At 44.3% G+C, this 27,961-nt stretch overlaps 2 protein-coding genes across 5 annotated transcripts in view; both read right to left on the minus strand.

The window, feature by feature from the left end:
- Window positions 1–1,649: 1,649 nt before the first annotated feature.
- On the minus strand, window positions 1,650–26,488 carry MUC19 (mucin 19, oligomeric). Of its 3 annotated transcripts, XM_083400167.1 has the most exons (6): window positions 26,398–26,488; window positions 20,709–21,303; window positions 19,810–20,004; window positions 4,196–4,213; window positions 2,676–2,713; window positions 1,650–1,912 (listed from the first exon to the last, which is right to left on the minus strand). In XM_083400167.1, exons 2-6 carry the CDS (start codon window positions 20,715–20,717, stop codon window positions 1,903–1,905), a joined length of 270 nt encoding a protein of 89 aa, XP_083256293.1. In that variant the 5' UTR covers window positions 20,718–21,303; window positions 26,398–26,488; the 3' UTR covers window positions 1,650–1,902. The 3 variants fall into 3 exon arrangements, 1 of the variants encoding a protein (XP_083256293.1); XR_014502130.1 differs by lacking the exons at window positions 4,196–4,213; window positions 19,810–20,004; window positions 20,709–21,303; window positions 26,398–26,488 and adding an exon at window positions 3,126–4,113; XR_014502131.1 differs by lacking the exons at window positions 1,650–1,912; window positions 2,676–2,713; window positions 4,196–4,213; ... (1 more) ...; window positions 20,709–21,303; window positions 26,398–26,488 and adding exons at window positions 17,108–17,247; window positions 18,572–18,728; window positions 19,068–19,624.
- The window catches only part of LRRK2 (leucine rich repeat kinase 2), an 82,154-nt gene continuing 76,334 nt past the window's right edge, over window positions 22,142–27,961 (minus strand). For both annotated transcript variants that reach the window (XM_083399214.1, XM_083399215.1), the window contains one exon: window positions 22,142–27,102. In XM_083399214.1, the coding sequence (XP_083255340.1) occupies window positions 26,981–27,102 (122 nt within the window). In that variant the 3' untranslated portion in view covers window positions 22,142–26,980. The remainder of the gene's footprint in view (window positions 27,103–27,961) is intronic.

Below are 27,961 nucleotides of genomic sequence, written 5' to 3' on the forward strand. Positions count from 1 at the left end.
CCCCTGACCATTAGGTCCAGTCGTGACCGACTCTGGGGTTGCAGCGCTCATCTTGCTTTACTGGCCGAGGGAGCCAGCGTACAGCTTCCTGGTCATGTGGCCAGCATGACTAAGCTGCTTCTGGCAAACCAGAGCAGCGCACGGAAACGCCGTTTACCTTCCCGTCGGAGCGGTACCTATTTATCTACTTGCACTTTGACGTGCTTTCAAACTGCTAGGTTGGCAGGAGCAGGGACCGAGCAACGGGAGCTCAGCCCATCACGGGGATTTGAACCGCCGACCTTCTGATCAGCAAGTCCTAGGCTCTATATTGGCAGTCAAAAGGAGAAAGGCATCATCTGGAGCAGGTGTCATAGAGCAAGTCATAAAGTGATCTCATACGCAAGTGTAGAACCGTAGACATCTTTGGATTGTGGTCAGTTTCAATGGGCAATATCCAACCAATCTGGTCAGCGTGAGGATTTCTGCTTGTGCAGTGGAGCCCCACCCCCATGAACCAACCCCCTTAATCTGTTATGGGGTTTTCCCTCCCCACCCCGAGAAAGCAGATTTTTGTTTATGTAAATCCCTGTACTGATGGAACGAGTTAGTTAGATACAGCCTGTAGTTAATTTGACTTAATTTGGAAGGTGCCCATAACCATTCACTTTTATCTTGCATTTTCCTTTGCAGCCTTAATCCTTCCCCCTCCCCCCAAATATTCTAATAACACCGGTAATGATCAGAATTACAGAAGTGTTATGGAGCAAATGCAGGTTATACAGGGTGACTTATTCCACTGACCTTCAGCATAGTTAGAGTTTTCTTGATGGCTGCAAGGAACAAGCGCGTGAAATGTTCTCCTGCTTTTGTCTATTAGAAAAATATTTTAAACCATTTAAACTCCTAAGGCTTTCTCTATGTAGAAAGTCGCCTGTGTATTCATCAAGGACCCAAAATGATAGGAAATGCCACCAGCAGCTCCTGCATTGCATGCTGTTTCTGCGCAGGAGGGGAGTTTTCTAACAGAACTTCAAAGGGAATTGTTTTCCAGCAAGAAAGCAATCCTGCAGAAACAGGATTCTTAAGATTCCAGACTTAATTTTTGCCCGAGGAACTTATTTTGTTCATTGACTGCTCTCCGGTTTGAGATTCATCTGCAGGAAATGAACTACTTTCATTTACTTGCAAATTGAATGCAAACTAACAGCTGTTGGTACTTGACAAACAGAGCCAAGTTTAGGGATACAAGCTTCTGAAAATGGTCTATGTATGAACTTTCAGAAGGTCTCAGGTGGCTTCATTTTGAGGTCTGCAAGGTGTGCTTATTTATCAAGGTGGTCTTCCAGCTTTCTTTGTGAAACCTCCTGCTTACTGTATCACACTTCCTCCTCTAAACATATTTCACTTTGAACAGGACTCCTTTTCAGGTGAGTAAATGGGTAATATACCGTATTTTTCGCTCTATAACACGCACCTGACCATAACACGCACATCGTTTTTAGAGAAGGAAAACGGGGGGGGGGGGATTCTGAATGAAACAGTGGATGTATCATTTTTGTTCTTCATGCTGTGGCCACAGACATGTGATCTGATGGTGAATTTGGGGTGACCCAATGCAAAAATCCTGAGAATCCATATGGATCCATGCTTTGTAACCACGTTTCCGCATGCTGAATCAAGAGGAAAAAATCACTACATTCTACTGTGTGATTGTCTAGCAGAATTGTTCCCCACAATCTACGGTACCTTCACCTCCCCTGTTCAATACAATGTATGCAGCTTATTCTAGATGTCTATGAAGACGCACCAAAATCAACTTACGAGATTGCTTTTTGGCATTCCCCAACACACTTTGCCATCAGGATTTGGCCTTTGCAGCTGTCTGTATTAACTGTTCCCTTCACAGGAACCAGCTTACATTCATTTACACCTAGCAAGGATAGTAAACACAGCTGAAGCATCGGACGACGTGAAAGAGCATCAGTAAAGAGCTAAGTTTTTGAACTACAATAATAATAATAATTTAATATTTATACCCCGCCCATCTGGCTGGGTTTCCCCAGCCATTCTGGGCGGCTTCCAACAAAACACTAAAATAAAATAACTGTTGCTCTTGTACTGTGATTTTATCTGATTTATCACAAAAGGGTTTTCTCTCCTGCTTCTAGAAAATGCCCAAAGATAATTTTAAACTTGTACAAGAAAAAAAGGACTATGAGCCTTAAGGTACAGCAGTTTCTTTGTTTTTCTTGGATAGGCTAGGTTTTAAGAAGAAGAAAAGGGGGAAGTAAACGTTTCCCCAATCTGGAAAATCCAAATAACGAAAGGTAGCAATGTTGGAGTTGCCTCTGAGCAAAACTGGGGGCCCCAAAGCCGGATTCAGCACAATTTAATTCAGCTGATCCTGTTCTCTCAAAATTGTGATTCTTACAACTGCAGTTTCGAATCACAATTCGGATCACAGCTTCATTATGCTTAGACCGCAGGAGCAGCTTTTAATGATGATCAAATTTATCTCCCAGCTACAGGCAATTTGTTTGCCACATGATTCTAGAAAATGGCCTTCAACACTGAATGCCAACAAAAAAGAACATTGCCTTGTATTAAGTGCTTGCTGTGTGTCCAAGCGACAAGGGACAGGAATGAAAGCTTTTATTCAGAACTCTCGCTGTGAGAGAGAAAATTCAGCTCACCTGGTAGTATTTATTTTGAAACCGACATGAGGTTGGTACTTAAAAAACAAATATATAGAGAGAGAGAGATCTCATTATTCAGCTGCTGCAAGCACATTCTGCACATTTCTGCAATAGTAATGGGCACTGCTGATAAACTGGGAGGCTTGCTATTCCTACAAAATAAACCTAATGTGCCTTGGGCCCTGCCCAATCCACTTCAGGCTATTTGCTATCCAATCCTCTCTAGGTTTACTCTGAAGTTAGCACCGGGATGATTCCCAGGTAAGTGTGTGAGAGATTGCAGCCCTTACCTCTTAAATGGGTTGGTAAAATCTTATTTGCAATGTAATAAATGCTGACATATTTATACATACATATATATTTATACATGCATATATTGGGGGGGGAGGCTTTAAATTAGGTGGGGCAGAACCTCAGTTACTGAAGCATTTTATTTTTTTTACTTACTTGATTGGGGGGGCTTGCCCCTCCCCTGTTGTTGTTGTTTAGTCGTTTAGTCGTGTCTGACTCTTCCTGACCCCATGGACCAGAGCACGCCAGGCACTTCTGTCTTCCACTGCCTCCCGCAGTTTGGTCAAACTCATGCTGGTAGCTTCGAGAACACTATCCAACCATCCCGTCCTCTGTCGTCCCCTTCTCCTTGTGCTCTCAATTTCCCAACATCAGGGTCTTTTCCAGGGAGTCTTCTCTTATGAGGTGGCCAAAGTATTGGAGCCTCAGCTTCAGGATCTGTCCTTCCAGTGAGCACTCAGGGCTGATTTCCTTAAGAATGGAGAGGTTTGATCTTCTTGCAGTCCATGGGACTCTCAAGAGTCTCCTCCAGCACCATAATTCAAAAGCATCAATTCTTTGGCAATCAGCCTTCTTTATGGTCCAGCTCTCATTTCCATACCACACTACTGGGAAAACCATAGCTTTAACTATACGGACCTTTGTTGGCAAGGTGATGTCTCTGCTTTTTAAGATGCTGTCTAGGATTGTCATTGCTGTTCTCCCAAGAAGCAGGCGTCTTTTAATTTTGTGGCTGCCGTCACCATCTGCAGTGATCATGGAGCCCAAGAAAGTAAAATCTCTCACTGCCTCCATTTCTTCCCCTTCTATTTGCCAGGAGGTGATGGGACCAGTGGCCATTATCTTCGTTTTTTTGATGTTGAGCCCCAAGGCTATGCCTATGAGTCTCCTCTGTATAATCCACCAGTTTACTATAAGTCTGCACCACCAAGAATTAATAATCCATTCCTCTAAGGAGATGCTACAGCCAGCCTCCATGTGAAGATCTCTCATTAAGCAGGGGTGAAATCTGCCTTTATTTTACCCGGTTCAAAGACCCAGTTTGGCACCTACCCACCCCACATTTGCGTACACACATTCACAGGCTGCGAGCCTCAATGGTGCCCCTCTGGAGATTTCACCTGGGGCAAAAAAAAGGCTACCCCCCCCCATTGCCGCTTCTAATTGATCTTCCTTTAAAACTCTTACTTCTTGTCACATATGGAACAAAGAAGAAGAAAACATACCTGGAACTGTAGGGCATTCTGTACGAAAAGGGAAAAGCAAAAGCAAATTAGTTATGAGCTATACGTGGGTGGCGCTGTGGTCTAAACCACAGAGCCTAAGGCTTGCCAATCAGTAGGTCGGCGGTTCGAATCCTGCAATGGGGTGAGTTCCCGTTACTCTGTCCCAGCTCCTGCCAACCTAGCAGTTCAAAAGCACGTCAAGTGCAAGTAGATAAATAGGCACCGCTCTGGCAGGAAGGTAAATGGTGTTTCCGTGTGCTGCTCTGGTTCGCCAGAACCAGAGGGAGTCCTGCTGGCCACAAGACCCGGAAGCTGTACGCTGGCTCCCTCGGCCAGTAAAGCGAGATGAGCGCCGCAACCCCAGAGTCGTCCATGATTGGGCCTAACGGTCAGGGGTCCCACTTTCAGAGGGGAAATTGTACGGTGATCAAGAAACAGTAAGTTATAACTGAGGTAATAGCAGTACCTTCTTGAATAGAAAGTCTGGCCACTGCTGCCCAAGCACTGGCAACCTCTAAATTGTTGCAGGGAGCTACTGGTTACTGGTCTATTTTGGGACACATTTCAGAGACATCTGAAGATTTTTTTTGTTGTCTCTGAAGATTTTTCTACTGGTCTATTTTCAGGCACATTTCAAAGTGTTGGTGCTTGCGTACAAGGGGTGGGAGCTCTGTGGCCTTCTAGATGTTGCTGGACTCCCAGCAGCCCCAAACAGCAAGGCCAACGATAAGGATCCTCCATCTCTGCTACATTCCGACTGAACTTTCAGACAGTAAGAGCTGTTCAACAGTCAAACAGACTCTCTTAGAAGGTGATGGTCTCTTCTTTCTTGGAAGCGTTTAAGCAGAGGTTGGATGGCCATCTGTCATATATGATCTAGTCGAGATTCCTGCCCTTTCCAGCTCTACGGTTCTATCTTTTGGGACCTGGATTCCTAAAAGGCTTCATTTTACTGCATGAGCCTGCCCGAAAAACCTTGCATCCACCCTCTGAGCTTCTCCTCTGGGTCCCCCTTCTTCCCGCTCCCCAACAATCTGAAATTAAGTGGGGTGGTGACTGCAGAGAGAAGACTTATTTTATTAATTTAAAACATTATATCCTGCTTTTCTTTATAAAACCAAAGCAGTTTAACAAAAAATAAAATAAATCATGACACAAAATGGCTCGAATTACCGTATTTTTCGCTCTATAAGACACACCTTTCCCTTCCTAAAAAGTAAGGGGAAATGTGTGTGTGTCTTATGGAGCGAATGCAGGCTGCGCAGCTATCACTGAAAGCAGGAGAGCAAGAGGGATTGGTGCGCATCGATCCCTCTTGCTCTCCTGGCTTCAGGGATAGCCGCCTGAAGCCTTCTTAGTGCAGCAGGAGCGCTCCCGGTGCGCTCAGGAGGCTTCACGTTGCTTTCGCTGAAGCCAGGAGAGCAAGAGGGATCGATCCCTCTTGCTCTCCTGGCTTCGCTTCGGTGGAGAGCCGCTGTCCAGCTTTTCCTCTCTGCGCAGCGCCTCTCCAGCGAAGCGGCAGGAGAAACGGAGCCCCTTCCATTTCTCCTGCCACTTTGCTGGAGAGGCACTGAGCAGAGAGAGAGAACATTTTTTTTCTTGTTCTCCTCCTCTAGAACTAGGTGCATCTTATGGTTGGGTGCGTCTTATAGAGCGAAAAATACGGTACAGTAAAAGCACTTCACATTACTGAGATGCATGAGCAGATGCACCACATGTCTCCACCATGGGGCTGAAAGCATAACCATCTGCCCAAAATCAAAGCTGTCTTAGGACTCCCCACCAACCACATCAACATCTGCCCAAAGAGGTACGTGGGAATAACCCTACTATGACATCAAAACTTCCTTGTGGAAAAGCTCTCGAGTCTCAAAACCCTGATCTTGGGGTGCCTCTTTTAGGGAACAGGCCGAGATAAACACACACAAACGCATGCAGGTGAACACACACACACACACACACACACACACACAAGCACAGATTGTTGTAAGCAAAAAAATGACTTATCTCCTGCGTTATGCCAATAAAGAAAACTCAGGAGACTGGGGGGTAGAAGTCCAACGTTGTTTATTACAAAGCAATAGGTTACAATGGGATAGCTCCACAAAAGTTGAAACCCCGCCCAGTGGACTGGGCAGTGGTATTTATAAAGTTCCAAACAAAGCATTTCAATTTCCACCAATCGTACATCATTACCTCATTCAAGTTGATAGATCAATCAAGCATTGGCTGTTTCTGCTGACTAAGCTCGGATTCCCACTGTGTTCTGCGATGACCTTGCAGGAATACATTGTGTTAGTGTGCATGTTGGGAACCTGTGTCATGTGCAGCCATTTGCATCATGGAGCAACTTATGTTCTAGCTTTGTGCTGTATCTTTGTGATTTACATATTAGCTGTATTTCTGCCCCCAATGAGGGCGGCACATGTTGAAAAATCATCAGTTTCATAAAGTAACAGGCTACTATAATTTCTCTATTAGAAGCACACTCAAGGATTTACAGGGGTACACATTATCACATTTATTGTGGCTCTTTGGGTCACTCCCACAAGATCACCACACACTGATTACACCCAGGGAACACATTGGGGGGAAATAAACAGGGTTATTTTAAAATGAGGAACAGAATTCCACTCAACAGATTTATGGGGCAGGGCTAACATCTAATGAAAGAATGGCAACTTCAACTGATGGAATATGCACAGTTTGCAGACCTAACATATAGAATAAGAGAACAAGAAGAACATACGTTTAAAGAAGATTGGACAATGTTTATTGAATATAGGGGGGGGGGATTGTGTATAATTGAAAACGTTTGCATGATTAAGATAAATTCAACAATGTAAATAAGTTTTGATCCATGTGATAATTTAATGAAAATTGTGTGTGTATGTGTGTTCAATGTGGGATTGGTGGTTTGTTGTTATTGTTGTTGTTTGTAGTGGGCACAGGGTAGATAAGATGCCAGGAATGAGGTGTGCACCTTCGACGAGGTACCACATTAAAGACATGCTTTTGAAGGGTGAATGAACTAGGTCTCCAAGGACTGAAGCAGGCATATAGAAAAGTGATGCTGCATAAATCTGACACGACCCAGGACAGAGTACAAACCTAGAATTACAGAATCGTGGAACTGGGGGCCACACTAAAGGCCATCTAGCCCAACCCCCTGCAATGCAGGAATCACCATGAAGAGTCCCTGACAGATGCCCCCCCCCCCAACTTGCTCTGCTTCGGGACCCTTTGCCTATTGCTTCATTACAGAGGCCAGAATCCACCCATCCACCTCAGCATCGTCTACACTGAGCGGCAGCATCTCTCCCGGGTTTCAGACAGGGAACATTCTCTGCCCCACCTGGAGATGTCATCCAGGATTATCTATGAGGATGGGGATAATGCAAAGCAGATTGTCTAATCCTGTGCTATGGACACCCCTAGACTTGGGCGTCTTCTACTGCATTTCAAGGGACGTTGGGATTGTCTCCCTTTGGAAATGGGGCTGAGTGAAGAATGATCTGATATAAAAACATGAACTCCAAAAGAGAAGATTCACCTGCAGACGGAACAGCAGGTGCTTCCAAGTTCTGAAGAAACATCGGGGGGGGGGGCAAGTTTGGCCCAGGGTCCAGGTGGGTGGGTTGCCATGGGAACAATGACCTGCCCTCCTTTGTGACATCTCCTGCTTCCCCTTTAAAAGCCTCCAACTACAGGTGTCCATTGTGGGTTAGTGAGGAGAGACAGAGAGAGAGGTGGGAGTGCAGAAGGAGATCTAGGAGACGCTTTGTTTTAATAGGAGGCGGAGGCAACAGCAACAATGCGGTCAATTCCAGAAATCCAGGAGGAAGGCAGGATCAGCGGACTAGTCCTTCGCGGGACAGAATGGTAAGTTTGTGGGGCCCCATCCTATTCTTTGCCCTATCTCCTTCTCCCCAGAACAATTCCCGTACGTTCATTATCACGTGGTGCTGATAATGCCAAGGTTGCAGGCTCGGTCCCTGCATGGGACAGCTGCACTGCCCGCAGAATCCTTGAGTCTCTCTTCCCTAAATTGGGGGGGGGGGCCTGAAGTGGTGACTCACCCCTCCCCATGGTGGCGATTCAAGGGTCCCCTCTTAAAGGGGTTTGTATAAGCAAGTTGATCACCTCATCTGTCTCCTGAGAAATCTCTATGTGGGACAAGAAGCTACAGTTAGAACTGGATATGGAACAACTGATTGGTTCAAAATTGGGAAAGGAGTACGACAAGGCTGTATTTTGTCTCCCTGCTTATTTAACTTATATGCAGAATTTATCATGCGAAAGGCTGGGCTGGATGAATCCCTAGCCGGAATTAAGATTGCTGGAAGAAATATCAACAACCTCAGATATGCAGATGACACAACCTTGATGGCAGAAAGTGAGGAGGAATTAAAAAACCTTTTACTGAGGGTGAAAGAGGAGAGCGCAAAATATGGTCTGAAGCTCAACATCAAAAAAACGAAGATCATGGCCACTGGTCCCATCACCTCCTGGCAAATAGAAGGGGAGGAAATGGAGGCAGTGAGAGATTTTACTTTCTTGGGCTCCATGATCACTGCAGATGGTGACATCAGCCACGAAATTAAGAGACGCCTGCTTATTGGGAGGAAAGCAATGACAAACGTAGACAGCATTTTAAAAAGTAGAGACATCACCTTGCCAACAAAGGTCCGTATAGTAAAAGCTATGGTTTTCCCAGTAGTGATGTATGGAAGTGAGAGCTGGACCATAAAGAAGGCTGATCGCCGAAGAATTGACGCTTTTGAATTATGGTGCTGGAGGAGACTCTTGAGAGTCCCATGGACTGCAAGAAGATTAAACGCATCCATTCTTAAGGAAATCAGCCCTGAGTGCTCACTGGAAGGACAGATCGTGAAGCTGAGGCTCCAATACTTTGGCCATCTCATGAGAAGAGAAGACTCACTGGAAAAGACCCTGATGTTGGGAAAGATGGAGGGCACAAGGAGAAGGGGACGACAGAGGATGAGATGGTTAGACAGTGTTCTCGAAGCTACAAACATGAACCTGACCAAACTGCGGGTGGCAGTGGAAGACAGGAGTGCCTGGCGTGCTCTGGTCCATGGGGTCACGAAGAGTCGGACACGACTGAACGACTAAACAACAACAATAAGCGAGTTTCACTGAAAGGTTGTCAGTGAACTCCGCTGCGTTGCAGGGATATGGGGGTGGGCTGCCAGCATACACAAACACCGTGTTGTGCATCCTCCCATATCCCATTCACCCTGAGGAGCCCCTGTTCCCCCTGGCTGGGGGGCTGGGAGGGAAACATGCCCAATGCCTAAGCCAAGGTCTTCCTACATCTGAAAGGTTTAATAAATCTGTGGCCAATTTTTTATTCCAGAACACGTTGTCACGAGTCATCTTTCCTTCTGGTGGGTCTCTCGGGGCTGAGGGGCGGGTCTCCGCCTGGGCACGCAATGAGCGCTCACACCTTCCTTTGTGGGTGCCCTTTGAGGGACCGCGCACAACACCTCGGCCCACTTGGGACCCACCAGCTGGTTGGGCTGGCCTGCCTCCCTGTGCTAGTCATTGGAGGTTCCCGCCAAACCTCAGTTAACCAATCAGCCCTGCAGGGAGGCGGGGCCAGACTGCTGAAATAGGAGGAGGAGCTGGCAGCAACTGTGTGATTGGCTCCAGAGCTTCACCCACCCAATTCTCCCTTTCTCTAATGCTCCTTTCATTCTAGCTGTTTCAGATCATAAGCGTAGATACTCCCCTCTTCCTCCATGAATAGGGGTGACCCCTATTGGCAATTCTCTATTAGGCTAAATGTATTTCTGTTCTGCATCACCTCTTCTAGGCTCAGGCGAATGAGAAGCTTCCTTCAGGTCAAAAGGAGCAATAAAGTGGCCTCGCTGCACCACAAGGAGCCTCCTGTGACTCCAGGTGAGGAAGTACCTCCCCCCACAGACACCATTTGGGAAGGGCAGGGCAGGAATAGGCTAGGGGGGCAGCTCAGGGTATAGGATTGGGGGGGGGGGGAGCTAGTAAGAAAAAAAGTCGAAAAAGCCAGACTGCTGGATCTGGCAGGAGGCCGAGGCAGCTGATAGGACAGGGTTAGGGGACAGTGCTCAGCTAGAGGGCCACATTCTCTTGTGAGCCGCATTCGGGGGGCTGCAGGCCAAGATTGGCCCCCAAGGCCTGGGGTTTGCCACCCCTGTAGGAGGAGTGTAGAAGCAGGGGAATCAAGGAGAAGATTCTTGGAACAATCTTGGAAACTGCAAAAGGACGAACTAACCTGTCCCCATGTCCTTCTCTTGTTGCAGTGGTGACAAAACTCTTCAGGACTTTTCCTGATCTTGAGGTTAGTAGTAGGGGAAACAAAAGAGGAGGGACTGGATCCCCCAGACCCTCTGCCCGCTGAATGTGGTCTTTGCCCCCAATTCTGCAGTGGCATGTGTTCTTGGGGTGTCAGGATGATGCCAGAGGCATGTCCTGCCCTCTTCCCTGGTGCTGCCCTTCCACCTCTGCCCAGGAGGCTGCAGGGCCCATGGAGGTCCTCTGGGGCAAGGGATTGGGCCCAAGCCTGAGGGAGGCCAGTCTTTCCTGGCTTGGGCCTGCTTGTGGGCTCCCTTGCACCCGTCAATGGTGGGTTTTGTAGTTTCACATAAGGTGTCTCATTCAGCTTTCTCTTTCCTCTGCAGAAGGCAATAGCCCGACACCAGTCCCGTGTCGGTAAACACAGAAGAAGGTAAACAAATCTCCACACCTTGGGGACTTTTCACTTAAAGGCCTTATGGTTCATTCCTGAGAAAGACCTCCCAGGCCTTCTTGCTGTGCCTTGCAGGCCTTTTTCACTTCACCTCAGTAGGCAGGGCCCTGACTGACTCCAGCTACAAAAGCTGAGGTGGTTGGACCCTTGGGTTTGGGTATTGTTTGGCAGGCATTGTTGAGAGAGGCTGTTAATTCGGTCTCTCTTTTTCATTCTCTTCCAGAGGACATCATTGTCGAAGATCTTGAATAAACCCGGAGACGGGATCGAACTACGGGCACCAGGGGGAGAAGCTCTAACCCCGCGCTGCACAGTCTCAGGCTTCTGATGAAAGCGGCGAGCTTCCAAAAATTAAAAACGAATTTGGAATTGTAATTGGCGGAGTCTATTGGACCATTGCATCAAAAATGAACTTATTAAAATTCGAAGAACTGCAGGGCACAGAAAGGGAGTCCGTCCCGGCAGCTGGGAGAAGACGGCATATGGCGGAAGGTTGCAGGAGGAGCAAGGAATTACTTCGTGAGGAGGAAGACACCGGAAAGCCCATTCCTTACTGCTTTTGGAGTACGTGGCGTTTTCTTGAGGCTTCCAGTGGACTAAGCCGATCAGCGGACTTTGTTGGGGGATTTTAAGACAGTGTTGGAGAAGGAGATTTTGGCGCTGGGACTTATAAAATTCACCCCCTTGCCAGCATCGTTTCGTGAGGAGGAAGACATTGGAAACTCTGTTCACTATTGTTGCTGGAGTTTGTGGCGCTTTTCAGAGGTCACCAGTGGATTAAGCTGACAAGCGGCGGAAAAAGAAGAAGAATGCAAACTGGATTACAAATATCTTCCTTTTAAAGTTTTAATGTATTTATATCTTGTTTTTTCAGTTGTATTCATTTAACTTGTTTTTATTATTGGCTGTTCGCCGCCCTGAGCCCGGCCTTGGCTGGGGAGGGCGGGGTATAAATAAAATTTATTATTAGTTGTTGTTGTTGTTGTTGTTATTCCTCATATACAGTAGTTTGGTTTTTCTGCTCTTTGTTTCCTGTGGGCTTTCTTTGGCGCGACAGTGTAATAGACAAAGAAAACGAAAGTAACTGTACTGAAGGAAAGGTCATTTTTTTGTTTGCTGCCATCGTGTGGGACGGGAGGGAATTTGACGTAAAAATAGAAAGATTGGACTTACGACCCCTGGAGGTTGTCAGAAAAATTACACAGGACAATTTGAGACCCAAACAGTATTTTGGGGCAAAATAAACATCATGTCTGGGAAAAATGAGGAAAAGGGAATAGGCCCCCCAGGGGAAAGACATCCCTCTAGGCAGGAGAATGGGAAGGAGGGGAAGGAGATCAGAGACTAGGAAAGTTTAATGGTGGAAATAAGGAAAGAATTTAAGCAGAATGAACAATATGGAGAAAAAATTATTGGAGGTACAGGAAACGTTAGATAAAAAAATAGAAGCAGTTGGGGGGGGGGATTGTCAGGCAAAGTAAAAGACTTTGCAGTTAGATCCAAGGCTGTGGAAGACTCAATGAAATGCACAAAGAAAGAATTAAAGGAGACAAAGAGGGAGACAGAACGGGTTGGAGGAGAGGTCATAGAAATTAATAAAACGCAAGAAGCGATGGAGCCAAAATAATAAAACAATTAGCGATTTGGATGGACCTAAAAGAATTGTAAATGTTTTTAGAATAAAAGTAAAATCCGCAAAAGCAAAGGTGAAATAACCAGGAGATGTCCTGGTTATGTTTAATTCAATGGATATAAGGAATGGAATTTTGAGACTGAATTATAACAAAAATTTATGTATTGAAGGTAAGACAATTATCATATTTAAAGAGATTCCATTTAGATTCCTTTGAAAAAGAGACATTTATAAACAACTAGTTGGCCTGTTGAAGAAAAATGGGATCCAGCACAGATGGGAGATTCCGGAGGGAATCGCCTTTTATTACAAAGACAAAAGATTCAAATTATGTAGTCTTCAGGACTTAGAGAAGTTCTCCAGAAGATATGATAATGAACTAGGGAAGATAGAGAAGGCCAGACCAGGATGGGACCAGAAGGAGGAAGAAAAGAAGAAAGAGGAAGAGGAACAAGAGGAGGAAGAAGAAAAAGAGGAAGAGGATAATAATAAGGACCCCTAAATTTAAACGAGACTTATATTAATTGGACAATGGCCTTGAAATTATTGTCATGGAACGTGAATGGACTTAAGATTGGAGAAAATTTATTGAAAGGTATTAGCAGACACTATATATTCAGAACAAAAAGCAAAATTGATTATTAATAATAACTTGTCTGACAATTTTGAGATCTCTAAGGGCACTAGACAGGGGTGTCCTTTGTCACCCTTGTTTATTACGGTTTTGGAGGTATTGAATAAGAACTTGAGAGAAGTGTCAGAAATGAGAGGTATAAAGGAGGAACAAAGGAGTACAAAATGAAAGCTTTCGCAGATGATCCAGTTTTAACCCTGGAAGATCCAAAAAAATAGTATTAAAGTGGCTTTAAAGAATGTGGAAGATTTTGGAAAGGTATCTGGGTTTAAACTTAATAAAACTAAAACAAAAATGTTACTAAAGAATATGATCAAAGAAGAAATAAAAGAACTACAAACATCCTCAGGTATTATGGTGGCCAAAAAAAAGTGAAATATCTGGGAATCTGGTTGACATCAAAAAATATTAATTTGTTTAAAGATAATTATGAGAATACATGGAAGGAAATTAAGAAAGATCTATATAAATGGAGTAGATTGAAACTGTCATTCCTGGGTAGAATATCAGTGATAAAGATGAATATCTTACCTAGAATGTTATTCCTATTCCAATCAATTCCGGTAATTGAAGGGACAGGACAACTCAGAGATTGGCAAAAATCATTACTGAAATTCGTCTGGCAAGGGGAAAATCCGAGGATTAAATTGAAAATATTAATAGACAAAAAAGAAAGAGGCCTTGCCAGATATGAATTTATATTAAGAGGCGTCCTGCCTAGTATGGCTGAAGGAATGGATGACATAAGAAAACACTAAGACTTGTATAACGAGAAGAATACAATATGCCTTTCCTCTCTCTTGCTGAGGTGAACCAGCTACACACACACACAGAGGCAGATGCCACATTTGATTATACATATGGCATGGCAAATTTTCCTGTCTCGGAAGCTGCAGCACTGCTGATAGAACATGAACAGATCTTCCTTGCGGCACCTTTCTGATAAGAGGCATCGCTATGAAATGGCCAACTGTTTTCCATCCATCACAATCAAAAACCTTTTAATTAGAAGGATGCAAGTTCAGCTGCCATCCTGCCTTCTCTCATTTATCTTCCATCGCCATCACCACGCCTTTCAGGATACAAATCCTTCCAAGGTTGGTTACAAGAAATTAATTAAATCACAATCCCCCCCACCCAAAAAACCCCATTACAACTCATTAGGACTGGTCTACTGCCATGCAGTCTATATGGGGCTTCCCTTGTGCTTGACCCAGAAGCGGAAATTAGTGCAGAATGCAAGACCAGGGATGGATCTACACACAGGAAAACCCCCTCTATAGATAAGAAATTAAATCGTTGTAAGAAAAGAAAAAATCGCTATGTACAAATTGCATAGAAAATTGATTTGCTCTCCAGTGCCATCTGGCATTGCATGTTTATAACACATTCAAAATGTACGGAGCCATGTCACGGATTGGTTACAATACCATCAGTTACATAAAATGTTTAAATTAGATAGGGAAAAAATGGTTTTCTGGACCAAAGCTCACAATTCAAAAGAACTATTACAAAAACAAAGAGAAACTTTTCTCCAAAATGTAGAATCTGTTATTAGATTGGGAAACAAAAGTTGAGTTTGTTAAAGCCTCAATGACACACTGGGCAATAGATATAGGTCACAATATCGATTTTTAACCTCTGGGAAAAACTCTGGAAAAGTGATTTGAAGTTAATAGCATGCTATTCTTTGAAGGAGAACTACATGAAAATAATGTACAGATGGTATTTAACTCCAAGTAGGCTTGCTAAGATGTATAAGTCTGAATTAGATCAGTGCTGGAGATGCAAAAAGGTTGAGGGAACATTCTTTCATATGTGGCTGACTTGTAAAGGTGTAAGAGAATATTGAGAAATGATACATAATGAATTGAAAAAAATGTTCAAAAGTACTCCCCCCCCAAAAAAAAGAGTCCTTTCTGTTGGGGAGAATTCAGACTGAAATTCCCAGGTGTCAAAAGAGGTTATTTATGTATGCCACTATTGTGGCGCATGCTTTGTTAGCCCCAAAATGGAAAACAAGTGAGGTCCCAAACAAAGAAGAAAGGCAACTTAAGTTAGCAGAATATGCGCAGCTTGCAGACTTAACATAAGAGAACAAGAAGAACATACGTTTAGAGATTGGAAAACGTTTATGGAATATATGGGAAATAACTGTGCACAACTGAAAATGCTGGCAGGATTAAGATAAATTCAACAGTGTAAATAAGTTTTGATGGATGCAATAATAAAATACTGAATGGTTTCGTTTATGTAAAAGATGCAAGGATATATGTTATGTAAAATGAACCATGGAAAGAAAAGAAGGGAAGTCATTGCTATTTTAAGGTTGTTTAAATGAATATTCTAAATTGCAAAACAGAAAATTTAATGAAAATTATATATCTTCAATGCAGGATTGGTGGTTTGCTGTTTGTTTGTTTGTGTTGTTGTTTGTAGTACAAATGTGTTAGTAGTGTGCACAGGGCAGACGGATGCCAGGAATGAGGTGTGCACCTTCGACGAGGTACCAAATTGAAGACATGCAATGCATGTTGACAAGGCCTTGCTCCTGTCAGCACTCACGCTGCAGCATCTTGCACTAACTTCAGCTTCCAAGCACAAGGGAAGCCCCACGGCCAGTGCATGGCAGCAATCCAGTCTTGAAGCAATCAGGGCATGAACTAGGGTAGCCAGGCTCTCTCGGTCCTGGAATGGCAGGAGCTGGTACCTCCTTTCTCTCCAAGCCCTGAATGCTCTTGGCTCCCTCTTTGCAGCTGTTATGAAGTCCTACAGTTCATTCAGCTGCAGAAAGAGGGAAGGAATTGGGAGGGATGTGCTGGCAATTCTCTATTAGGCTAAACGTATTTCTGTTCTGCGTCACGTCTTCTAGGCTCAGGCGAATGAGAAGCTTCACGCAGCTCAAAAAGAGCAATAAAGTGGCCCCGCTGCAGAACAAGGAGGAGCCTCCTGTGACACCAGGTGAGGAAGTAACCCCCCCAAAGACACCATTTTGGGAAGGGCAAGGCAGGAATAGGCTAGGGGGGCAGCTCAGGGTATAGGATTTGGGGGGGGGGCTAGTAAGAAAAAAATTCGAAAGAGCCAGACTGCTGGATCTGACCCAAGGCTCATCTGGTCCAGCATCTGGAAACCCACCCTAGTGGGGTTGATGAAGATGCTACTGACTGAGAGAGGAGAGAAAGCATTTCTAGTGGTTCCAAGATGGCGATGGCTTAGCAAGCAGGCTTCGGAGCTCCGCAGATAACAGGACTGTAATTAACGTTGTTCCTCCTGCAGCAGCTAGTCATGCCCCTGGACCCCTGGACCGGGACGTGTATGGCCAGTGACACCAGTGTATGGCGTCTGATCCAGCTTTCTCTTTCCTCTGCAGAAGGCAATAGCCCAACGACACCGGTCCCGTGTTTGGCCAGCACCTGAGGAAGGTAAACGAATCTCCACACCTTGGGGACTTTTCACTTAGTAGCCTTATGGTTCATGCCCGAGAAAGACCTCCCAGGCCTTCTTGCTGTATTAGCTGTGCCTTGCAGGCCTTTTTCACTTCGCCTCAGTAGGCAGGGCCCTGACTGACTCCAGCTACAAAAGCTGAGGTGGCTGAACCCTTGGATTTGGGTAATGTTTAGAGGGCTTTCCTGAGAGAGGCTGTTAATTCAGTTTCTCATTTCCGTTCTCTTCCAGATGACATCATTATTGAAGATCTGTGGGGTTTCCGGTTCTGGTCTCTGCCATGGCAACGTCTCTCCCTTCTGGGACCAGACTCAGACGGAGGGGAGGGGGTTACCTGAGGTTGTAAAACCCTCTAAAAACCCCTGAAGGCAGCCGGGAGACAAGGCACCTGTGGACGTCTTTGTGCCTGCTCCTGCTGGTCTCAAGCCCTGCGCCGCTGAGGCAGGCTCCACGGCTGCCATTGCAAGAGGCAAAGCTCCTTCACCTCTTGATATATTGGATCAAAATTAAAGGCGCCTCCAGAGGAAATGTGGACAGTGAGCTGCAATCTGAATGAGACTATCGAGCTGGAGGGATGAAATTTGAATGTCCTGCCGTGATTGAAAATGGAGAGAAGAGGGGAGGGGAACTTCTTATTATTATTAATTTTATTTTTATTATTTAAAATCTGCAAGGACTTAACACGTACCCCATTTGGTTTAAAGAAATAAAAGGATCTCAAGTGAGGTCTATTAAAGAAAACCTGGATGTTTGTGTAATGCTTGAAATTCCTTTTCTAAAATGGATTACAGACTACGATAGGAATGGACATAAATTTCCAGCATTGTGAACTGTGTTGATACCAGACTATAGGCATGACAATAGTTTATAAGCAATGAGAGGCGACACATGGTCTGGAAAATAAAGAAGATTGGACAGGAAGATTTTTGGATAAATGGATCTGGCATGCCAGCAGGTTTTAAGGTTAACCATCAGAAAACCAAAATGAATATAAGCAGAGCAAAAGACTCTGGATTTAAAAGTGTAAAAATTAGAGTATTTAGGTATTACTATGACAAATATGAATTGCATGACAAATATGAATTGTATAATTTTGTTATGACGTGGGTGGAAATCAAAAAGGATATGTTAAGTTGGGGAAAAACTAAAACTGTCTTTGCTGGGTAGAATTTCTGTGATAAAGCTAATAACCGGGATGGAGAAGGTATAAAGGACATTCAGGCAACTGGTCCCAGAGTGGTTTAATCATCAATCCCTCCTCCTAGGGAATTGTAGCTCTGTGGGGGGTGGGGGGAGAGTATAGGGGTCTCCTAACAACTCTCAGCACCCTTAACAAACTACAGGTCCTAGAATTATTTTTGTGGAGCCGTGACTGTTGTAAAGTGGGATCCTGGAGCTTTAAATGCATGCTGTGAATGAGGCCTCAGAATCTGTAAACTCTAGTAACTTCCAAACCCATTTCAGTGTTTTTAAAAGCCCCTGTTCCCCTTTATCTCCGCCTTTTGTTTTTGGTGCTTCCCAAAATGGCCATATTAAGCAGATACATGTCTCATGTTTCCCCAGTCTGTGTTACAGGTTTATGATTTTGTCTCTGGAGGACTGCTGCTTGCCAGCCAAGGGGATTCTGCTTTCCCCAGCCACCAACTGATGGGTGCTACAGCTGAATCCACCCTTGCCTTGACCTCTGGGAGTGCACTTTAAGGCCCACCCTGTTTTAAGAGAAGCAGAGATTATTTAGCGCAGGGATGGGGAACTTGTGGTCCTCTGGATGCTGATGCACTTCAGCTCCGATAGCCAATGGTCAGGGATGATGGGAACTGCATCCCAATAACATTTGCAGAGAGACAAGCTCACCAGCCCTGTCTGAAACACTATCTGAAACCGTTCGTGTGAATTAGTAGATGTTTCACTTACGGCAAAGTTCTGGGGTACGCCACTGTACACAGATGCCAGTTGCTGCACATGCCTCTGCGTACATCGCAACCGCAGTACAGAGCCCAAGGTACTTCCCTTCCATGGTGCAGGCGCAAGCTTCTTCGATGCAAGCCTTGTGAAATGGAGTGGGGTCAACCTAAGGAGAAGGTGTTGTTGAACTACCATTATTGTTAGGGTGCAGGTCTGCGGTTCCACTGCTTAGCCAGGCGCCAAGATCCGCTGCCCGGCATGGCGTTGGGAATGTGTCTGCTCTCCACCATATGACCAAGCCAGATTGGGTGGGGTATAAATAATAAAAATTATTATTATTATTATCATTATTTACTACTACTACTATGCTTGTGAGGTAGGTTAGACTGAAACATAGTGGCTGCCTCACATAGGACCTTACCAGGCTATTGTCTAAACCACCCAAAGTATTGTCAGGGATTTTATGCATAAAAGTGTTGAGAAAATCTTCTTTCCAAAGGCCTACCTGGCTGTGGCAGGCTCCGAACCCACAGCCTGTAATAATTTTGCATTTTTTCTCAGCCCACTCTTTGCAGTATGCATTTGCATCGCATGGGTACGTCTCGGCTATTGTGTCCCAACATGCAAAGCTTGTCTTTCAACTGTTGCCAAACTCCATTGGTCTGGTGGCTAGTGAACCATGCCTAGTGGTGAATTCGTCCTGAAGATTTCCATTGCGATTTCCACAAAGGCCACGTAGTTGTCTCGGTATTGCAAGCAGAAAGATATGGTGAGGCACCTCCTAGGCTTGGCTGTGCTGCATCCTGGGCCCTACCCCAGGAGGGAATTGGCCACACCAGTAGGTTTCCTTGGGGGCAGGCCCTCTGTGTGGACCAGAGAGGGAACTGCTCTCTTCTGGTCTGCTCCTGAGATACAAATAAGAATCTATAGCAGGCTTCCTCAAACTCGGCCCTCCAGATGTTTTTGGCCTACAACTCCCATGATCCCTAGCTAGCAGGACCAGTGGTCAGGATGGGAATTGTGTTCTCAAAACATCTGGAGAATCGAGGTTGAGGAAGCCTAATCTATAGGTTACATATGTTGTTGGGGTAATAACACTAATGAAGATGATGTAAGAAGTTGATGTAACGATATAAGAAGCAGGGTTCTGCTTGCATTATTATTGCCAGGGATATGATCAAGCACAATTAACTGTTAAATCTTACGTAAAAATAGTTAAGTGTTTAAATTATCTACATTGTGCTTACCTTCCAGTTTGGCTCCATTATAATAGAAACTTTGGTATTTGTGTCCCAGATCAATGTTATTCCACGTATGTATTTGATTATCAAGTACAGCCCAACTGTGTGCACTGTGTATGGTTGCTTGTCAGTTTCACATTGAGAGCTTCCAGGATCTTTAATAAACATGTACTTTCCATCTTCTAGAACAAGGGTACCATTCTGAAATTGTATTTAAAAAGAGAAACACACACACATGATGGCTCTTGATACTGATACCTGCATGCAAATGACTGAGTTGCAACAAAATATTGCAGTGTGGAGTTCTGATGATGCTCAGTGTTCCAGTAAGTCAGTCACTCCCCACTCCAGGATATTCCATTCTGCCTGTACTCCCACCTAATTTTCTGTCTCTGCTACTACAACAGTCACTATTTAATAATCACTGAGCATGCTTAGCCTTCGCTGCATTAGCACCTCTCCCCTACCCCACTCCCATGTACAATTATTTATATGGTTTGGCTCTCATCTTAAAACAAGATGGTACTCAATCGGTCATATGGCTAGTTTGTTACAAGCAAAAATCCTTATTTTACAAGCTAGTAGTCAATCAGCTAAAGTCAGTTGCTCCAGTCCATGATGTGTCAAAAATGACTGTTGCACTTAATGGCGACAGCTGTATCCTGAGCTATTCTTGTAAGATTTCAAGCTAGTTCAGGAATTCATCCTCAGTGGAGCACATTCTAAACCTCTTTTCGTGGTGCTGAACTTTTGTATGAGCATATGAAACCTGAACACGTGGAATCTCTCATTTGTGAGAACAGGTAAGACTCATGATTCTCTTATGCTTTGTAAGCATCAACATCTGAAGGGTGGAAAAGGAAAACGAAGCAGCCTCCCAAAATGTCTTAATGAAATTCCCTTACCTTTGACATAAATGCTGATCATCAGAATTTGGTACAACACTGTCCATTTCATAATGGTGACTTGTGGTTGCCACTGAAGACTAATATTTCCATCATCATCTGGCTTTTTATAATCTACTACTTGCTCTTGTTTTTCTGTCTTATTTCCTTGATATGCTGATATCCACAATAGTGATAGCTGAATAAACAGCTAATTTGCCTAAAGGAAAAACTGGGATCTCCCCCACAAAGTTCAACTAGAACCTGTAAGGTTGGCACTGTTACTTCTTGGGACAATCTCAATGAGTACACAGCTGCTTCTGATTCATCACTGTTCTGTCACAAGTTGGCAAAATGCTATTACCAGTGTCCCTTTGCTCCTGTCATTATTTGAGCATCGACAATCTAGGGAGTCCAATAAACAAGTACAGAATAAAAATGCCAATCAGAACATGGGTCTGTCACTTTCCAGAACTTGTCCTTGCCAGGAGAGCACTTTTTAAAGCTCTTTTTCAAATACTGAACCTCTGTGTGATCACATGAAGCTTGCTTGTGGGTAGTTAGATCAATACGGTCCAGCAACTTCTTTAAATGTTTGATGTAATCGTTGCTTGACCTACAACAAAAATTTTAGCGGGAGATGTTGAGAATTAAAGCAAAGACCCTCTGTAGCCAATACATGTAGTCAACACAGTGCCCTCCAGATATTTTGACTCCAACTCCCATTAGCCCAGCCAGCATGACCAATGAGGGGCTATATCTGGAGAAAACCTGTAAAAAGGTAAAGGTAAAGGGACCCCTGACCATTAGGTCCAGTCATGGCTGACTCTGGGGTTGCAGTAGTCCCTTCCAAATTCCTGAAGCCCTTTCATAGGAGCTTTTGATAGTTTCAAAGGGACTTGTGCACATTTGCCAAGATAATTAGAATACAGTCAGTAGGCTATTTTGCGTATGCTATTTGCACTAATTTATGTGTTTTAGGCACACTTTACCCTAACATCTACATTTTGTATATTACTTGACTGGAGTTTAATCTTTTGTATTTTATCTTCCTGTATACCATGCCATCAGCTTCTAGCTGTAAGGCAGTTTATAAATCTGTAAAAGAATCTGTGATGAGAGCCGTTTAGGGAAGAAGCAAGGCTTCCTGTCTGTGTGCTTCCATCATCAGAGTTCCCCAAAGGAAGCAGCTGTATGTGTGGCTTTGTGGAGGTCCTGATCTTATTTGGGGGAGGGGATTACTGGCATCGTAATTTGATTGCTCCAATTCACCTCATTTCAGATATATCATACGTAATGAATAAAAATTTACACGTATTTCAAGTGATATACACATACATGATCTCATTAATGTAACTGATTAATTACTAAGAACAATTTGATTTCAACAGAAAACTTCACTCAGCTTACAGTTATGTGTAGCATCTGTCAAAAGACATAAAATGAAATTTGTGTGAAAGTTAAAAAAAATGTTTCTTTTTATTACATAAAGGTCATGTACAGTCTGCAAATTATACATTCGTATATACACAGAAAATTTGTGGTATATCAACAAGAATGTGTTAAAACAGAGAACTTCACAATCCTGAATCTGCATGTAGCCATAACATTACAAATAGACAAAAAACAGAAAATGGTAGCACATTATTTTATTTAAAGAGAAAAGAAGTTTAAAAGTATAAGACATTATATGAGAAAGGACAATTGGTCTTACCCGAAGTGGCGCTTTAATAGGTTGCTGATGAGTCGAATGGGGCGCATCCTGAACTTCTTGTAAACTATCCAGTGATTGGGGAATTTGAGATCTAACACTGGCCTCCACTTCTTGTGGCCTTTTGTTTGGAACCACAAAGATTGAGTAAAGTCCTTGAAATCACTGCTCTGCTGGGAGGGTACCAATGGCCCCCATGTTAGGAGGTGAGGCATGCAAGCCTCAACTGCTGCTCAACTCTCTGGGTGCTTTGGAATTGGAGATGGAATGAAGCTGGATAGGGGACTTGCATTAAGTTTTATGCCGGGGGGGGGGGGGGGAGGACGACGAACTGCTCCATCAGGGCAGGAGGAAAAAAACTGAGGAGATTCAGCCTGCCCCCCACAATTCTTTGCTCCTGCCTCAGTCACATGGTGAGAAATTATCCAATCCAGTGGCTTCAACATCCACCATAGTAAATTAGTCTTTAGCACCCATGCGATTCTTTGCTCAGTCCCTAACAAACTGGGTGGTGTCCTAGTCGTTTTATTTTCAATCCTCATCCTACTTATTATGCCAATAACTCATCTATCAAAACAACGCACCTACTGCTAGCGTCCACTGTCCCAGATACTAGTCTGACTTTTAATCTCAGACATCACCATTTTAACATGAATTGGGGGCCAACCCGGAGAAAACCCATTCATTATTATCGGCCAATTAGTTTCAACATTCTACTTCACAATCTTTCTTCTCCTCATACCTATAGCCATTATAATAAAAAACAAACTCCTTAAATGATAACCAGCCCAATAGCTTAAATAACCTAAAGCACTGGTCTTGTAAGTCAGAAATGAGAACTCACCATCCTACGACATCAAAAGAGAAGGCCAAAACCCCTCATCGCCAGCCCTCAAAACTAGCATTTTTATTAAACTATCTTCTGTCCCGTTCCACCCAGCCACCCCAAGTGGCTTTTTTGCCTCCTCCACCCAAGCAGGAATAATTTCTTGCAGTCAACCCCCCACTTGGCTGGCTGTCCCACCATTGGTTATGGTTCTTGGGGGACTTTTTTTTTGAACCAGCAGTGCTTGGGAAACACTGGGAACCCTGTCTAGCTTAGAATCTAGTGGCTATGTAATTTTTCCTGTATTTCTTTTCTTATGTAACTATTTATTCCTAGGTATAGTTCAATTTAAGGATGGAAAATATATATGGATGTCTTCAAAAAAGAACTTGATAATAATAAAAAAACAGAATCTAGGCTTAAACCCCTGTGGTCTAAACCTAAAGTCCCTTTGCCTGTATTGATTATGAAAGGTGCAAAAGGACTGGGGAGTAATGCCTGGCATATCTCCTATGCTCCTTCTGACTCATCAGCCAGGGGCGTAGCAAGGCAAGGGGTGGGGCAGTAGGTGCGGCTTGCCCCGGGTGTCCCCACTAAGGGGGGTGACAAAATGGTGGGTGGCACTCGCCGCAGGGCCTGCAGCGCGCCTGAGCCACGCGTCCCTCCTGGGAGTGATGTGGTGGCTTGGGCGCCCGCAGGCTCCGCGCAGAGTGGGAGGAGGCAGGCAGACTCCTCAGTGGCCCCGCGGTGCCCATGTGGGTGGGTGCCCGTGCCCCCAGGAGCAGGGCACAGGTGCCGTCGCAGTCACCCGATCGGCTTGCTCCGCCACTGTCATCAGCACCTTTCTTTTATTTATAGATGCAATAAGCACATCCTTCAGGGACCCATCCTCAAACCAGCGACTCCCCTCAAAAATGGGACAGTGGCCAAATAGACTTCTTATGCTGCATCCACCTAACAATTTTTTAACCACAAAGTGTGGCATGCCATGACTTGAGCCAACATTGTGCTGGCAGAAAACTGAGTCACACCCAAGGTGGCATGAGCCATACAGGCTTGCGCCTGCAGTGATTTATTTAAGGTCTGCCTCAGCCTCACAATATCCTGTGGTGGATTTTGCAGCAAGTCCTCCAACCAAACCATGCATGCCCTTGCACAAAAGGCAGCTGGGCAAGCCGCCCACATAGACAATGCTGTGGCCTCATGCACCTTATGCAAGGCAAAATCCAAATGCCTACCCGTCATATCCTTCAGTTGCGCATCAACTTCCTGAGGCAATAAATTGCAAGAGGAAATAATGGCATCCGGACAGTCCACAGAAAGAGTCTTAATATAAGCCATGAAATCAGTCTCCAGAAAATAAATCTTATCTGCCAAATTGGTGCCCTTTCTAAACTGCAAAGGAACATCCAGCTCAGTCTTAGCCACCCTCTTTAATATAAATGGCCTGTTATCAGCTATCAGTCAATAAAGAAACATCACTAGTAGTTGAAGCCTCAGCAGATTTGGCTTTCTGCAAAGCCAAACCTAAAGTAGACATGACCTTGTGGAACAGAGTAGTAAAGTTAAGATTCTGGACACATTGGAGTGGTAACTTACTCATCCTGTAAGGAGCCATCACTCTGTTGATGGAACTTTTTCTCTCCTGCCTCTGTCATGTGAAGAGGGTCCTAACCAAACCCCTTCGGGTCATCAGCAACCGCCTTAAATCACCTTGCTTTACATTCCCACTATAATTCCAGCTTGTTAGAAGGGAAAGGTGAATGGTGTGAAAGGGCAAACAGAACATCTCCTGGAATATCAGAATTAAATACAATTTTGCCAAGGGAGAATGTGGGAAAGGGGAAGGAGCATCCTGACAGGAATATGCTACCGGCATTCAACAGAGAAAGAACAATTGATCTCATCTGAAGTGCAGTTTTGAGAGGGGGGCGTTGCATCCAATGAAGACACTAGACAGGAGCAAAGACTTGTGGGAAGTTTTCCAGAATCGCCAAGCAGAAAGTACCGACGGGGTCCCTAAAGAGAAAAAAAAACCCTGCCTACTTCCCCGTTCCCTGGAAGTTTCTGTAATAAAATCAGCAGGTGGTGGTATAGTCTGAGCATTCAACTGAGTGGAAGCACTTTTAGGAGCTGACGCCTGCTCTGTATTGTGAGCCTGGGACTGGGGTAAAATTATGGAAGAAAGACGCTTCCTTGGAAGAGCTAGGGGAGCAGTCTTAGCACATCCTCCGGCTTTATAGGACATTAAGTGCTTCAGTTTTTGCTTTGCTTTTTTCAGAGGTGGGCGGCTTAAGCCACAAGTGTCCTCCATAGCAGCCATTAAGACAGCAAAGAGGCGTGTGTGTGCACACATGTGCACACACAGAGACAGACTCAAATTTTCACCAAATAAATACTCAACTCCATTTGCCACACCGTGGACCAGGAGAAAAGGCAGACAAAAGCGTGACACCACACACTCCATTTGCCACGCTGTGGACCTGGAATGGGGGAAAACAGAAGCTACACACACACTCTCCTTGTCACAACCACCGACCAGGAAGATAAGGACAAGGGGCAGGCACTATGTCTCTGCCAAAGCGAGCCGGCAGGGATGTAATAGGAACGCTCACTTCGTTGCCAGTTTCAAAACAGCAAACTGGGAGGAGGTGGCCAAACCGTTTTTAAATAAGCAAATAAGTGGGATGACCAAACCTAAAGAGCAATGGAAAGGGTTTTCTTTTTTCGTGGAAAAAACCACAACGTGCGGACAAAGAACTGTAGAACAAAAACTGTAGAACAAAAACAACGTTAAAGGAAATCTAAAGAAAAAAAGGCGGTTCATAATCTAGTAAAAAACTTAGCTGAGTCAGGAGAACGTACTGTGTGTGTCTAGACAAGAGGAAAAACCGAGGGAGTCCAGCCAACTTCCCGCAAGTCTGCTCTTGACTAGTGTCTCGCGACAGAGTGAACACCCATTCCATTGGATACAATGCCCCACAAACTGAAATGACGCCATGAAATCATAATTACATTCACAACAATAGCAATCTAAAGTGCTTTAAACAGGTTGGATGCAAACAGGATTATGTAAGTTGAATTGATCTCAACGGGACCAAAGCTGGGCTGTAATCTAGCCCCCATTTACCACAGAGTAAATTCCATTTAATTCAGTTGGACTTAGTGCTGACCTGGCATGTGGTTGTGTCCAATGAAGCTATTCCGACAGCGATTTCCGGCACTGGCATCTGTGATTTCCGGCATCGCCGAAGTGAGTCTCCGCGCCGCACCAGTTTAGCGCAGCATGAAAGGACTCGCCAAGCAGGTAGCTTGGCTCGGGGGTGGCTCGTGGGCCGGTAAAATGACCCCATGGGCCACTTTTGGCCCAAGGGCCTTAGGTTGCCGACCCCTGCTCTATAACATGCCTTTATTTATATCATAATGCTTCAAAAAGTTACAAAGTATAAAAATATTGCTTGATTAAATATACATACATAAATACAGCATGGGATAGTGGAATTACTCTAAATGTGGAGTGGTATAAAAGACACTGAAAACCAGATGAAAGGAGTTCAGGTTACATGTTACAGCTGGGTTTCCTACGTACCTTTCACCACTGGAAAATTAAGGCACTGCCCAGTCAATAATATTCTCTATATTTTCAACAAAACTGATGCTGATGCATCCTGAGAAATATTTACATTGCATATTTCAATGGAGCTAGAACAGAAACCTCCTGTATGAGCCCAGTGAGATACGTGTTTTCATAGCCAGTTAATCCAAAGAAATGCTCTTCATTTTTTCTGCTAACTCTTGTCTCAGCTCAATATGTTTTCTCAGGTTTTGCACTTCATGTGGCAGATTAATGTCCCATATAGTCAAACATGACTGTATTCCTGTGAACAAATTGAGGCAAATATGGTTGAAGATATTAATCAGGAAATATATCTCAAGCATTTTTCCAGCTGTTGGGCAACTTAGAAATAGGACTTTAGAAACTTTAGAAATAGGAGCTGAAACAGTCACTTGGGCAGAAATCCTATGCACACAACTGGGGGGAAAGTGCCATCAAACTCAATAAGATTACTTCTGAGTAGACAGGCATAGGATTGCATTGTTAATGGCTAGCAATATGTGCTTTAAATGTGCAGTGTGTACCCAGCCTCAGTTCTGCAAAAATTCCTGGATACAGTCGTTTGCAAAGGGTGCTGGGAAATGTAGCTCTGTGATAGGTAAACCACAGTTCCCATGTAGCCCAAGTGTGAGAAAGGGACAAGCTAGCCATAATGGCGGCAGACTCATGTGGGCAAAATTTATCTCCAAGCTTATTTTCCATCAGTCTGGTTAAGAAAGGAAAATCTTGCATATATGAGACCCACACGTGAGTGGGATTCCTGATCTCAGAGTTCTATGGTATCTGTAAGTGAAATACTAATCATGGTTGCCTCACATGAGAAAAGTCCTGACTTTTAACCAGGCAGATCCAGCCTTTTACGTGGTTGCATGCAGAAGGTAGGAAAGACCTCTGCCTCCTGAGGCCTGGCAGCAGTAATGGACAACTCTGCATTTATGGCCTGAATCACTTTTGCGTGCTTTTACCCACAATTCCATTTGATTTTTGCATTAATTTGTGAACATTTAAATTAAAATCTTCTCAAAGCAATTATTTAAATGAGCATCTTGCATGCTTACATGAACTGCATCACAATATTCAGACAAGGGCAAAGCCAAGTTCTGGTCTGCGCTAGTCCAAGA

Source organism: Podarcis tiliguerta, assembly GCF_965153285.1.
Source record: "Podarcis tiliguerta genome assembly, chromosome: 10".
In the NCBI taxonomy this organism is placed as follows: domain Eukaryota; kingdom Metazoa; phylum Chordata; class Lepidosauria; order Squamata; family Lacertidae; genus Podarcis; species Podarcis tiliguerta.